The sequence below is a fragment of the Trichomycterus rosablanca genome, chromosome 9 (genome assembly GCF_030014385.1).
Source record: "Trichomycterus rosablanca isolate fTriRos1 chromosome 9, fTriRos1.hap1, whole genome shotgun sequence".
In the NCBI taxonomy this organism is placed as follows: domain Eukaryota; kingdom Metazoa; phylum Chordata; class Actinopteri; order Siluriformes; family Trichomycteridae; genus Trichomycterus; species Trichomycterus rosablanca.
Window position 1 is genome coordinate 40,066,540 of NC_085996.1, and position 16,592 is coordinate 40,083,131.

At 40.3% G+C, this 16,592-nt stretch overlaps 1 protein-coding gene across 8 annotated transcripts in view; it reads right to left on the bottom strand.

The window, feature by feature from the left end:
* fam184ab (family with sequence similarity 184 member Ab) overlaps nucleotides 1–15,165 on the bottom strand; it is a 94,078-nt gene extending 78,913 nt beyond the window's left edge. For 7 of the 8 annotated variants that reach the window (XR_010013747.1, XM_063002435.1, XM_063002430.1 and 4 more), the window contains exons 1-2: nucleotides 14,828–15,165; nucleotides 14,525–14,712 (exon numbers count right to left, since the gene is read on the bottom strand). Coding sequence is in view for 7 of the 8 variants with exons in the window: in XM_063002435.1 (XP_062858505.1) it covers nucleotides 14,525–14,677 (153 nt within the window). In the remaining variant the exon portion in view is untranslated. The other variant, XM_063002429.1, reaches the window with a different exon arrangement.
* Between the last annotated feature and the right edge of the window lie 1,427 nt (nucleotides 15,166–16,592).

Here is a 16,592-nt window from a genome sequence, read left to right on the forward strand (position 1 = left end):
TCACTACTGCAACTAGTACTGCACTTAGTACTACTACCATTATCACTACTGCAACTAGTACTGCACTTACTACTACTACCATTATCACTACTGCAACTAGTACTGCACTTACTACTATTACTACCATTATCACTACTGCAACTAGTACTGCACTTACTACTACTACCATTATCACTACTGCAACTAGTACTGCACTTACTACTACTTACTACTACTACCATTATCACTACTGCAACTAGTACTGCACTTACTACTACTACTACCATTATCACTACTGCAACTAGTACTGCACTTACTACTACTACTACCATTATCACTACTGCAACTAGTACTGCACTTACTACTACTACCATTATCACTACTGCAACTAGTACTGCACTTACTACTACTACCATTATCACTACTGCAACTAGTACTGCACTTACTACTACCATCACTATTATTATTATTACTACTGCAACTAGAACAACTATTACTACTACCATTCTTACCATTATTACTACTACTAATTACCACCATTACTACTACTACCTCTAATTACCATTACTACTACTACTGCAACTAGTACTGCACTTACTACTACCAATACTACTGCTGCTACTACTACTACTAGAATTGCTACTACTAATACTGCTGATACTTCTCCTACTACTACCAATATTACTACCTCTACTACCATTACTACTACTACTAATTACTACCATTACTACTACTACTACCACCTGTAATTACCATTACTACTACTACTGCAACTAGTACTGCACTTACTACTACCAATACTACTGCTGCTACTACTTATACTTCTGCTACTGCTCTTACTACTACCAGTTCTACTATTATTACTACTGCTCATACTACTGATACTAGGACTGCTATTTCTACAACCAGTATTGCTACAACTATTTCTACTAATACTACCGCTAATACTACTATTAGTACTACTAGCACTAAAACAGCTGCTACTGCTCTTACTACTACCATTACTACCATTATTACTACTACTACTACCTCCACTACCATTACTACAATTATTATTACTACTACTACCGCTACTACCATTACTACTGTTATTACTACTACTGCAACTAGTACTGCACTTACTACTACTAATACTACTGCTGCTACTACTACTACTAGAATTGCTGCTACTAATACTGCTGATACTTCTCCTACTACTACCAATATTACTACCTCTACTACCATTATTACCACTACTACCTCTACTACCAATACTGCCATTACTACGACTACTGCAACTATTAATGCACTTACTACTAGCAATACTATTGCTACTGCTAATACTGCCGATACTCTCCTTACTACTACCAGTTCTACTATTATTACTAATTATTGCTCATACTACTGATACTAGGACTGCTATTAGTACTACTACAACTATTACTACTAATACTACTGTTAATGCTCTTACTGCTACCATTACTACCATTATTACTACTACCACCTCTGCTACCATTACTACCATTATTACTACTACCACCTCTGCTACCATTACTACCATTATTACTACTACCACCTCTGCTACCATTACTACCATTATTACTACTACCACCTCTGCTACCATTACTACCATTACTACTGCTACTGCAACTAGTACTGCACTTACTACTAGTAATACTGCTGATACTGCTCCTACTACTACTAGCACTACTATTTTTACTACTGCTCATACTACTGATACTACCAATTCTAGAACGATTACTACTTCTTTTACTACTAATACTACTTCCACTGCTATTATTACTACCAGTATTCCTACTGCTATTGCTGCAACCAGTACTACAACTACTACTACTGCTAATACTACTTTTGGTAATACTACTACTAAAACTGCTCTTACTACTACCAGTGCTCATACTATTAATACGATTAATACAAGTACTATTACTACCGCTGTTATTACTACTAATACTTCTGCAACTAGGACTGCTATTACTACAACCAGTACTACTACAACTAATACTACTGCTAAAACTACTACCAGTACTACAGCTAACACTACTAGTGCTGCTACTACTACTACTTGTCCCAATACTATTGCTATCACTACTAATGCTGTTACTACTAATCCTACTATATGGCTAATATTATTACTACTACTGCTACTAGTACTGCTATTTCTACTACTGGCACTGCTACTAATACGACTGCTTATATATATATATATTATATTACATGACAGCCCTAATATCCAGTGTCACCCAGATGATGGGAGGAGTTTTCCTGGATCTTTCACATAGTCAATTAATTCATTCATTATTTTTTTTATTTTATTAAGATTTGATGGTGATGTTTTGCAATTTGGTTCCGTTCATGACAGGACAAGTAGTTACGGTTCACCTCACTTACACAGACATGAGGAGAACATGCCAAACCACACACGAAAAGCTGGGAATCAAACCCAGGGCCTTCTGGACAGTGCTACCCACGTGCCGCCCCCACACTCTGTCAGACTGGGTTTGTTAGAATGACTTTCACAATTAAAATCAGAACTGATCAGACTTTTATCTTTTATTCCACCGCTGTGTCACAATGAGGTGAAGAACCCGAACGTTTCTCCTAACGAGGAACCGTGCTGATATAAAAACCATCTGACAGGACGTACTGAGAATCAGAACCGCTTTTGTCGAGAATAATGCAGCTCAGTGATAATAAACAGTCTGATCCGGTTCTGACGGCTTGTCTGTTCCATTTCCGGCTCAAAATATAAAAATAAGATCATACAAAAGCTTCTAAATGCTCCGCTAAAGAACTGAAATCTCATTTGCTGACATCTTAAACTCACGGGTTCGAATCTCAGCTCTGCTACCGGCAGCTCGGGCACCTATACAGGCGACGATCGGCTCATCTGACAGTGGGAGAAAATGCCGGAAAGGCTTCCTGATAACTGCTGCAGTTACGACCTCTGCTGGCTGATCGATGGAACTGCAGTGCACAGAGACGGGGGATAACGGAGATCAGGTGACTCTCTGTACGCTATACAGATCTCCATCTCTGTATAAATGCGCCTGGTGCAGGTGAAAAGAAGCGGTCGATACTGCACACGTGTCGGACGACCCTCGTGGGTCAGGAGCGGAGATCTGCAGCAGTAGAGGTGAAATATAATCTGGGAATCGGATACGACTAAATTAGGAGAAAATGCATAAAAAAACTGTGACCAGTTCACCAAGATTTTAGAGTGTCTGTGGGAATTTGTGCCCATTTAGTCAAAAGAGCATTTATAAAATCAGGCACTGATGCTGGACACGTCTTCCTATTTCTATCTATCTGGACTTGTGACCGGCACTGAGAGCGCACTGACAAGTGTGCCACACCCTTCCACGGACATTATCCAATCACGTCCGTGCGGGCGCCCACCCGGCCGATAGCACCGCTGAGATCCGAACCCTGGATCTCCAGATCCTCCACACCAAACCATGTCTATATGGACCCACAGGCGCTCAGTCAGGTTGGACACTAGTCGGAGCCTAGTGGTTAAGGTACTGGACTAGTAATCAAAAGGTTGCTGGTTCAAGCCCCAACTCCCCCAGGCCCCAGGTTGCAACTGTTGGGCCCTTGAGAAAGGCCCTTAACCCTCAATTCCTTAGACAGTATAATATCACAGTGCTGTAACACAGTACCGCTTTGGACAACAGAGTCTCCTAAATGCCGAAAACAAAAATAAATGTAAATTTTGGCTGCACGGTGTATTTTTATATTTTCTATAGAACGATAAATGCTTATTTAGTCACTACTGCGTTTATACAATAAATAATAATAAATAAATAGATTTGTAGATGCGAGGATGTGGAAAGAGGAAGGAACACGCAGTGCGGTGCATAAAGCCTTAAATGTCAGGAAAGATTATAATAAATGCTGTTATTTATCATCCATATGTACGGGGGTTGGGGGGGTATACGCTGCTATTTATTCTTATATATCAGCAGACCTGATGGGACGTAATATAAATAAAAAAAAACATTAAAATGGAATGAAGAGGGGCGTCACGACGATTATAAACGTTCAATCTGCAATTATTTACGCTGATCAAGTTTAATCAAACTGATACTAATCCATACTAATACCATAGCCAGAAGGGGGCATCAATCATTTATCTGGGCAGCTGTAGCCTAGTGGTTAAGGTACTGGACTAGTAATCGAAAGGTCACTGGTTCCATCCCCACTGCTGCATCCAGGTTGCTACTGTTGGGCCCTTGAGCAAGCGCCTTAATGCTCAATTGCTTGGACAATATACTGTCACAGTACTGGATAAAAGTTTCTGCTACATGGTGAAGGTGGTGGGGCTTGAACCAGTGACCTTCTGATTACTGCCTGAAGGGCCTTTTCCAAACTGACATAGTTACATTTGCTGCTTTTATCTAAAACTACCCTCAATTATGACTGAATACATTTTTTTAAACAATTGAGGGTTTAGGGCCTTGCTCAGGGGCCCAACGGTGGCAACTTGGTGGTAGAGGGGCTTGAACCAGCGACCTTCTGATCTACCGGTTCTACCTGTCATGTTTTTGGGAGTCGGAAGGGAACCAGGGAAACGAAATACTAGCCCACTACAGTGATTCATCAATTAGTGCTGCAGTTACGACCTCTGCTGGCTGATCGGTGGCACTGCAGTGCTCACAGACGGGGGATAACGGAGATCAGGTGACTCTCTGTACGCTATACAGATCTCCATCTCTGTATAAATGTGCCTGGTGCAGGTGAAAAGAAGCGATTAGTAGTGCACATGTGACAGAGGGGGCGTGTGTTAGTCACAACCCTCATCGGTCAGGAGTGGAAGGGGAAAAAAATACGATTTGGGAATTGGATATGACTAAATTGGGGGGAAAACAGATAATAAATAAGTAGAACATGTATTTGTTTGAAAAATACCATTGGCACTGGTGAATATAAACGTGAGCAGTATTAAAATGGGTATGGTATCGTAATTTTCATGTTTGCGCCCCCCAGTGGAGACGTTAATGCATTATTGATCCTCCACATTATATATAATATCGTTTATTCTCATCAGGTTTACAGCACGGCGAGTGAATCCATCTCTGTGTAGCGATTTTCGGGGTGTGAAGACGCCGCGGCCGCCCCGCCGTGTGCCGGATCTGATCCCCGCTGCACGCTCGAGGCTTCGGCCATCTGCTCGGGCGCGGTTTTGGCTCGTGATCCTCCTGACGAAACGCCGCGGGTCGTTCTGTAACCTCTGGATTAGAGCACGCGTGATCACGTGACCTATCGGCGCGCGCACAGAGAAGCATCTGCCACCTCGGCGGGCGAGGGGAGAAAAGCGGTCGCTGGGTGGGTAAAGTACTGGACTAGTGATCAGAAGGTTGCTAGTTCAAGCCTCAACACCACAAAGGTGCCACTGTTGGGCCCCTAAAAATGTATTCAGTCCTAATAGTAAGTCAATTTGGGTAAAAGCACCAGCCAAGTGCTGCAAATGTAAATATGTCAGTTTGGGAAAGGCCGTTTAAGCAGTAATCAGAAGGTCGCTGGTTCAAGCCCCACCATTGCCAGATTGCTGAAGTTGGGCCCCTGAGCCAGGCCCTTAACTTTCAATTGCTCATTCTGTATACTGTCACAGTAAATTATAAAATAATAAAGTTGTGAAAGAAGCGGTCGCTTGGTGGGTAAAGTACTGGATTATTAATCAGAAGGTCGCTGGTTCAAGCCCCACCACTGCCAAGGTGTCGCAGTTGGGCCCTTGAGCAAGGCCCCTAACCCTCAATGGCTCAAAATTATTTAGTTATAGTTGTAAGTCACTTCGGATAAAAGCGTCCGCCAAGTGCTGCAAATGTAAATATGTCAGTTTGGGAAAGGCCATTTAGGCAGTAATCAGAAGGTTGCTGGTTCAAACCCCACCACAGCCAAGGTGCCGTAGTTAGGCCCCTGAGCAAGGCCCTTAACCCTATATTGCTCAAACTGTATACCGCCACAGTACTGTAAGTCGCTTTAAATAAAATATACGTCTGAGGTGCAGTGATGGATTGGCGTCCTGTTTGGGTGGTGTTTCTGCATCGTGCCCCCCAAGTGATAAAGGGTAAAGACGTGGCTGCTCAAACATCAGGCGTCCGTTTACTTTTGGTCATAAATACAGTATATTCACTTCTCTGTCTGATTGTCAGTATTAAGGCTGAAAGCCCAACGTGAGCAAAACTGGAACGTGCTGTTTAAAGTCCTGATCAAGCAGCTAACAGCGTTTAAAAGGCTTCAAGAGAACAACCTCAAAATAAATGATGTTTTTTAACCTTCACACGGTGCGGACGTTTTTAATGCTAACAAACATTTACGTGCACAAATAAGTGCACATATTTCCAAGGTTACACGAGCACCTTAAATTATACCCTTGAGTGCTGCTGGCAGCCTGTAACTCTCTGCCTGCGAGCTGCCAATTCTGAATAAACATAAATAAACAGATAAATAAACAATCCAGAAAGGAAACGATCTATCATTTATAATCTGTCAGTACAAAGACACACGCAATGAGATAGAATCCATGAAGACAAAGACCAAAACCTCCAGAGGTGGTTGGATGAAAAAAGATCGATATGAAGGAAGCTGAAGCAAGAGAGAACAAAACCGCGGCTAAAAAAGAGTGACGGGTGAATAAAAGCGGCGGCCAAAATAACAGAAGCAAAAGAACAAATGAAAAACACAAAAGCATCGGCAGCCCACGACGGAGAAAGTGGACGGAACAGGGACAGTGCAGAGCCGAGCACTGGGGGTCAAAGTATGAAGCTGTAGCAAGAAGGTCTTAGGTTCGATTCCAATGTAGAGAGGTCCTTTCTGTGTCTCCCCGTGTGTGTGTGTGGGTTTCCTCCGGGTGCTCCGGTTTCCTCCCACAGTATGAAGACATGCAGTGCACAAAGACGTGTGTGTTTGCCCTGTGACCATGACCTTTGATGGGTAAAACAGACAGTATGGAACTACTCAGAGTGCCAAGCCGGAGTGCATGCGCAGCACCACACCCCACCCTACCAAGTGGCACAGGCCACACCCAGCATGGGTCCAAACGTGGAGAAACCGTGATAAACAGAAACACTTCCACCTGGAGCGAATTAATGCTCACCGAGGCGACAACAGGCGAGTGTCTAACTGACACGTCAATCATCTGCGCCTCCGTGCCCCCTCTGCTGGCCATGTTTGGCAAAGTGGCTTCATAGCAAATACACTAATAAGTTATTTTGCAAGACACTTTTATCCAAAGTGACGTACAATTATCAACTTGGCGGTGGTGAAGCTTGAACTAGCAACCTTCTGATTACTAGTCAAGTACCCTAACGGCTGAGCTACCACTGTCACTGCTACCAGAGATGGTCAGATCCTGTAATTCAGAAACCACACCAGAGCTGAAATCTCAAGCTCGTGAGTTCGAATCTCAGCTATACGGATCGATCGGCTCGCCCGAGGGTGGGAGTGTCTGCAGGGATTCCTCATAACTGCTGCAGTTACGACCTCTGCTGGCTGATCGATGGCGCTGCACAGAGACGGGGGATAACGGAGATCAGTGTGTGACTCTCCGTGCGCGATACGGATCTCTGTATGAATGGCACACGTGTCGGAGGGGGGTTGTGTCAGTCACGGCTATGATGTTTGTGCCATCTCTGCACATCGCTGCTACCCCTGCGCAAGCCGTAGCCTAGTGGTTAAGGTGCTGGACTAGTAATCAGAAGGTCGCCGGTTCAAGCCCCACCACTGCCAGGTTGCTGCTGTTGGGCCCTTGAGCAAGGCCCTTAACCCTCAATTGCTCAGACTGTATACTGCAATGTAAGTTTGGATAAAGACGTCTGCTAAATGCCGTAAATGTAAAAGCGCAGCTGGGTACGGGTAGTTCTGGTTCTGGATGGGTACTGCAGGGTAGCGTGCGCTGTAAATAGGACATGACACTCGGCGAGTGAACACCATGGTCATCGTGGTGATCTGAGTCAGTGTGTGAGTGAGCACTCAGCATATGTCTGCGCTGTGATGTGGAATCACACCCGGCAGAAGAAGTGACCGAGGACGGTGCTGGACTGGACTGTGTGAAAGCCAGTGTAAACCAACACTGCCTGTATACAGATCCACGCTGACTGGAGTGACGAGGATGGACAGGACCGGGAAGGGACAGAGCAGGTAGGATGTACTGGAGACGGTCTGAGCATGTGCAGAAGAGGGATGAGAGTTGTACTGAGGAGAAGGAGGTTTATGGGGTGATTTTCCCCTAATGGGAACAGACGAAATACGAAGTACAAGACACATATTGAGTCGTAACTCTGATTTCAGTGTAGAATTTACTTAGAATTTTTGTGTGGATGCCAAGCACTGCTGAAACTCACGCTTTAGCAAATAAACCAGCCAAGAAATGACAAGTATAAGTTAATAAATGCACAAATAAATAGATTAATAAATAAATAAATTTTTTAAAGGCCACATTAAAATGAATGTCTTTAATTTCCATACATCTCTATCTATTTGGTCTATTTCTACATTTATTTATTTATTTTGACATTTATTTCTGTAAATATACATTCATTTATTTATATATTATTTATATATTATTTATTTATCTATTTCTGTTCCCAGAACACAGAAATAGAAATTCCTGTTTATTAATTCATTCATTCATTTCTTCATTAATTTCTGTATTAATATTTTATTCATTTTATTAAATAATGTATTTATTTTAGTATTTCTACATTTGTTTATTTCTGAATTTCTACAATAATTATTTTTTCTGTACTATTTATTTGTTAATGACTGTATTTATTTCTGTATATTTACATGTATTTATTTATGAATTTAAACATTTGTTTATTTATGTATCATTTCATTTATTTATATATTTAATTATTATTAACTGATTTCTTTATTTTTCTACTTATTTATTAATTTCTGTAGTTCTGCAAGACCCGCCCACACAATCAACATATAAATATAGAAATACAGAAATAAATAAAATAAATAAATGTGGAAATACAGAAATAAATAAAAATAACAATGTAGAAATACAGAAATAAATAAATAAAAATACATAAATAAATGTAGAAATACAGAAATAAATGAATAAATAAATAAATGTAGAAATACAGAAATAAATAAGGGCTGTCACACGATTAAAAATTTTAGTCGAGATTAATCGCGATTAAAGAACAAAATTAATCTCGATTAATCTCGATTAAAATTTTTAATCATGTGACAGCCCTAAATATATATGTATTCATCTCAATTAATCGCAAACTAATAATTAAGCTAAATTTGAACAGTTATGCACATTGTTATTGCAAGAACGTGTTTACCAATAAAACATTCATAAAATATGATAGAATTATTAAATCTAAATTCATTGTAGAAAGCACATTATCTGACAAAAGTGAGGATCTTTTCCTGTTCATGACCCTGACACTGAAAACAGGTGCACCAATCATAATGTTTTGATCTAATATAAGGCATCAATAAAGCATCAAAACACAGATATGATTATTTCATAGATCTATTAAGAAAACCCTTTAATACTGTGTTTGTGCAGAAAGAATACTGGGAAATACTGTTCTAAATTACCATTTAAACATCTATAAATACCTGAAACAGTCAAGTTAGCAGACATTATCTATAAGTAATTGACTGTAGCTATATAAAAAAAGTGTTAATTAAAACAGTCCATGTAAACGCTTAGTCCATATAAATATCAGATACGAATGTGTTTTTAGAAAACTACAAACATCACAAATATAAATCATGTTTATAACCATGTGATAGAATAACCTGAATAAACTGTAGAGATGAAACATCACACAGAGCTTCACTTCTTACCGGAGGGGGAGGAGGCGGAGCTACACGGTTTTGATGGACAGCTCTAGCAGCCAATGGAAATACTCGTTACAAAGCCTTCGTGGTTTCATTCATCTTTTCATTAACACGTAAAAAAAGTGAAAACCGCTAAAAGTAGTTTATCATCGGACAGTTGATGCGCTTTACATCCTAATTCATCTGAAATACAGATAATTACCACAGAGACACACATGTATATGCCAAATAAAAATAGTTAGATTAAAAATTTTAATCTTGATTAATTTTTTTAATCGCGATTAAAATTTTTCCGCGTTAATCGCGTTAACAGCCCTAATATATACACACACATACAGTATATACAGTATGTATATATATATATAAATAAATCTAGAAAAACAGTAATATACCAAATAGACATTTGCTGTGTGGAAATGTAGAACTAAAATCAAGAGATTTATTTTAATATTTAATAGTTAATTTTTCATAACAAAACATTTATTTATTCGTTTATTTATTTATTAAACTGTTTATTTGTGCATTTATTTATTTATACTTATTTGTCTTACACACACGCAGCAAACATGATTGGCAGGTCAGTGACCCGCCTCCTCGTGCTGATTGGTCGGAAATTGCCTGTCACCTCCTATTTTCCTCTCTTATGTTCTCAGAGCCTGTGCAGCCACAGAGACACACACACACACACACACACACACACACACACACACACACACACACACACACACACACACACACACACACACACACACACACACACACACACTGGTGCTTTGCATCAGTTATACAGCGTGTTCTCGTCTAAAATAATCTTACAAGCTCCCAGAATGTGAGTTTAAGAGTTTTTTTAATTAAAGGGTCGTGGTGGATCCAGAGCCAACCTGGTAACAACTGGTGCCAGGCAGGAACCTGGACTGGGCACTAATCCCTGCCCTGGCATCACCCAGCAGTTTACAGCAGGTGATTACCTGAAATACCCCATAAAAACAAAATGCACCGACTAACCAGAAACAAAAATAGAACAGAGGTCTCTGAGAGCCCGGGGCTGTGCAACACCTACACGACCTGCACAATAATAGATCCTGCGGTTAACTGGGATGAGAGTGGACAGACTGGGTGTATTATGGATGGAGCATCGTGGATCCTGCCATACCGGTTTCGAGCAGCCAGGTTCAGGGGATCCATGTTTCTCCATGGTAGAGGGTTCGTGGTAGCCGCAGATCAGCCTTTTGATCGAGGGTTCAGATCTGGGTGAGAGTGTGATGCCTGGTGATGCATTGGCACTCTGTCTTGGGTGTTTCTTGGCAACCCCGCACTCAAAGCAGAGAGGGCTTGGGTGAAGAGTAGAGCTGGGCGGTATGATGTTACATTCAGTATACCGGCTTTGATTCCTTGTACGGTATGGATTGTTCATAAACCGCCATACCTTAGCATCGTTAATACAACAACTGTGGGCTTCAGTAGGACGCAAATCATGTAATATTGTTCACCGCTAAACGCGCTATAGAGCGCTGTGCAGATTAGATACAGCTCAAGAGGTTTCCACAATATGGTGAACAAAATAAACAAAAACAGATGGAGGATGAAGAGAGGAAGACCAAATATGCACCGGAAGAACCTGCCAAAGAAATGAGACTAAAACACTGTATACTGCACGGTCTGGGGAGCCACGGCTGTTACAGACAACGACATTACGAACGCAGTAACGATCCACATACACAAGGACACGACTCCTCTATATACAGTCGAGAAATTAGCTTTCAGAGCGATAATTAAAACACTGGATTACGGGGTGAAAACACTTCAGGTCAGTCGCTAAACCAACGTTATAAGTGACCTGGAAGCGGAGAGATTTAAGATCAACAGACCTGTGGTTAAGCTGTACAGCAGAGTTCGCAAACATGGTTTTATTTGTTAAAGTAAGAGCTGAGGGTGATTGTATAATACATAAATATTAAATAAACAATAAAAACTGTATATATTGCACCTGTTTCACGCGTCCTGATTCCATCATACGTTCATTGTGTCATTTTGTGCGGCCGAGCAAAGCTTATAATCCTCAAAACCTTCGCTATTTATTTATTTATTTATTTATTAATTGTTTAACGTCATGTTTTACACACTTTGGTTCCATTCATGACAGGACAGGTAGTTACTGCTTACACAACATTCATCAGTTCACTGTGGGAGGAAACCCACACAGACACGGGGAGAACATGCAAACTCTACACAGAAAGGATTCGGACCGCCCCCACCTGGGAATCGAACCTCTTGCTGTGAGGCGACGGTGCTACCCACATTATATACACGGTGAAATTAAAATGTACTCATGACAGTAAAATCAAGCACAGACTTATAAAACGTACCAATCACACAAAGACGGTGGGTAGCACTGTCGCCTCACGGCAAGAAGGTCCCGGGTTCCATCCCCAGGTGGAGCGGTCTGGGTCCTTTCTGTGTGAGTTTGCATGTTCTCCCCGTGTCTGCGTGGGTTTCCTATAGGAGCTATTTACATTTCCGGCATTTAGTACACGCTTTTATCCAAAGCGATCTACAATACTGTGATAATAAACAGTCTAAGCAATTGAGGGTCAAGGACCTTGCTCAAGGGCCCGACAGCAGCCGGGCAGTGGTAGGGCTTGAACCAGCAACCTTCTGATGACTGTGTTTGATATTGAACTTGAACTGATGAATGTTGTGTAAGCAGTAACTACCTGTCCTGTCATGAACGGAACCACAGTGTGTAAAACATGACGTTAAAATCCTGATAAATAAATAATAATAAATAAAACATACCGTGAAACGTCAGGATTTAAAAAAATACCGTGATACAGATGTTTGGTCATATCGACCAGCCCTAGTGAAGAGGTTACCAAATATGAATGGATGGCTGATTGGATGGATGGATAAATGAATGAATGAATAAATAAATGGATGGATGGATGAATGAATGAATAGATGGATGGATGGATGGATGAATGAATGAATAAATGGATGGATGGATGGATGAATGAATGAATAGATAGATAGATGGATGGATGGATTGATGGATGAATGAATGAATAAATGGATGGATGGATGGATGAATGAATAGATGGATGGATTGATGAATGAATAAATGAATAGATGAATGGATGAATTAATAAATTAATAGATGGATGGATGAATGAATTAATGAATAGATGGATGAATGAATTAATAAATTAATAGATGGATGGATGGATGGATGAATGAATAGATGGATGGATTGATGAATGAATAAATGAATAGATGAATGGATGGATGAATGAATTAATAAATTAATAGATGGACGGATAAATGAATTAATGAATAGATGGATGGATGGATGAATTAATTAATGAATAGATGGATGGATGAATGAATTAATGAATAGATGGATGAATGAATGAATAGATGGATGGATGAATTAATTAATGAATAGATGGATGGATGAATGAATTAATGAATAGATGGATGAATGAATTAATAAATTAATAGATGGATGGATGGATGGATGAATGAATGAATTAATGAATAGATGGATGAATGAATTAATAAATTAATAGATGGATGGATGGATGGATGAATGAATAGATGGATGGATTGATGAATGAATAAATGAATAGATGAATGGATGGATGAATGAATTAATAAATTAATAGATGGACGGATAAATGAATTAATGAATAGATGGATGGATGGATGAATTAATTAATGAATAGATGGATGGATGAATGAATTAATGAATAGATGGATGAATGAATGAATAGATGGATGGATGAATTAATTAATGAATAGATGGATGGATGAATGAATAGATGGATGGATAAATGAATTAATGAATAGATGGATGGATGAATGAATTAATGAATAGATGGATGGATGAATTAATAAATTAATAGATGGATGGATGGATGAATAGATGGATGGATGAATTAATTAATGAATAGATGGATGGATGAATGAATAGATGGATGGATAAATGAATTAATGAATAGATGGATGGATGGATGAATTAATTAATGAATAGATGGATGGATGAATGAATTAATGAATAGATGGATGAATGAATGAATAGATGGATGGATGAATTAATTAATGAATAGATGGATGGATGAATGAATAGATGGATGGATAAATGAATTAATGAATAGATGGATGGATGAATGAATTAATGAATAGATGGATGGATGAATTAATAAATTAATAGATGGATGGATGGATGAATAGATGGATGGATGAATTAATTAATGAATAGATGGATGGATGAATGAATAGATGGATGGATAAATGAATTAATGAATAGATGGATGGATGAATGAATTAATGAATAGATGGATGGATGAATTAATAAATTAATAGATGGATGGATGGATGGATGAATTAATTAATAAATAGATGGATGGATGGATGGATGAATGAATGAATAGATGGATGAATGAATGAATAGATGGATGGATGAATTAATAAATTAATAGATAGATGGATGGATGAATGAATTAATGAATAGATGGATGGATGGATGAATGAATGAATAGATGGATGGATGAATTAATAAATTAATAGATAGATGGATGGATGAATGAATTAATGAATAGATGGATGGATGAATGAATGAATGAATAGATGGATGGATGAATTAATAAATTAATAGATGGATGGATGAATGATTGGATAAATGATTGGATGGATGGATGTGCTGGTGGGCACACAGGGCAGAAGATCGAAGCATTACCTTGGTGAGCTGTGCGATCTTCTTGCTCATCTTCAGGTGCAGATCCTGCGTGTACTCCATGGCCGTTCCCGACGCCGAGGTGCTGCTGTTGTATTTACCGGCCGAGGTGCCAGCAGGGCTGTAATATTGCTGCCACCCAGCTCCAGTCGCCATCTTCACCCACACAATCCTTCACCCAGGACTAACAGCTTAAACAACAAGAACAAACCGATGAAGGTCCAACGGCACCAAAATCCCTTCTGAGCGACCAAAACACAACAAACACTGATGTTAACACCGTATAGTCATTTTTTAACGCCTTACACAATCCAGAATCGACCGTTGCGGTGATTTATAACCTGTTTTGTTATAAAAATAAGGAATGAATGCGGTTTATAGCCATGTAAACATTCTGTCAGAATTTTCTGAATGGAAAGCGCCGCTAGATCCGAATTCCTCCGCCTTCCGGAGCGTTTGACATCCAGCTGACTGGAATATTCCTTATTCTTTCATTAAAGATGTAAATCCTGACGTTATTTGGAGCCTTTTTTCTCGTTTGCGGGGTGGGTTCGCCCCCTGGTAGCCGCTGAAGGAACCCGGTATGCGGTGCGATCAGCCGCGGATCCTGTCAGCCAGGCAGCCGTTACCATGGATCACCTCAACAGTTTACCTCAGCCACTACTGAGCTGATGTCGGTCGTCTCCCACCGCTTTTCGTGACAAGCCCCGCCCCTTCTCGTAAGATACCGTTCATCATTGGTGAAAACGCTTTAGTTAGCAAGATTGACAGGTTTACTGCCCAATCAGACAGCTTGGTCGGAAAACAGGTAGGAAAAAGGCGTTCGGCATTCGAGAATTCACCTGCCTTTTCTCTCCTCAGATTTTGTATGTATCGCTACATGGCCAAAAGTATTTGGACACCTTATCAGAAGCTTGTTGGACATCCTGTTTTATTAGGATTTTAACGTCATGTTTTACAAACTTACAATCATGACAGGGCAGGTAGTTACTGGACGCTTTTTTCTCAACAGTGACGACCTGGCGGTGGTGGGGCTTGAACCAGCAACCTTTCGATCACTAGTCCAGTAACTTAACCGCTAGGCTACAACTGCCCAGTTCATCAGTTCAAGTTTATTGTCAAACACAGTCATGAACAATTCACCTCACTTGCACGTCTTTGGACTGTGGGAGCTGCCGGAGGAAACAGACACGGGGAGAACATGCAAAATTCCACACATAAAGGACCCGGACCTCTGCACCTGGGAATCAAACCCAGGACCCACTTGTTGTGAGGCGACAGAGCTACCCACCGAGCCACCGTGGCATCCCCTATTTAAAATTTGTTGCAATAACAACAGCCGCTCTTCTCAGAAGAATGTCTAGATTTGGGAATTTGTTCCCACCTGATGAAAAGATGGCGTTTGTATGTCCGGACACTGATGTTCCAGTTTATTCTGTTAGGTCAGGGCTCTGAACAGGCTTTCTTTAAACCATGCGGGGTAGTTGTAGCCTACCGGTCAAGGTACTGGACTAACAATAAAGATTTGTTGCTGGTTCAAGCCCCACTACTGCCAGGTTGTCACTGTTGGACCCTTGAGCGAGGTTCTTAACACTCAATTGCTTAGACAGTATACAGTCACAGTACTGTAAGTCACTATGGATGAAATTGTCTCCTAAATGCAGCTTGCTTTGTGAACAGGGGCACAATCATGCTGGAACAGGAAAGGGCCTTCCCTAAACCATTGCGGCAAAGTCAGAAGCACATAATTTCCTTTACATTATTGATTTGTTACGTCTTTTAGCAACTTATTAGAAATTAGAAGGGGCATCCCAATATTTTTTGACCATACAATGTATACACCTGACCATGAGCTTGTTAGACATCCCGTTCCAAAAACCTTTTGGATTAATATACCAGTATAGCATTCTCCACTCTTTTAGGAAGGGTTTCCACTAGAATTTGGAGTTTGGAGTATGAAGGATCTTTAAAAGTTTCCTCACTTTTATATTGTGGTTATAAGCAGTGAGGGATGGAGAGACCGAGAGACGCTTATAGTCCGGATTTAGCTCCATCTGATTCCCACCTTTTT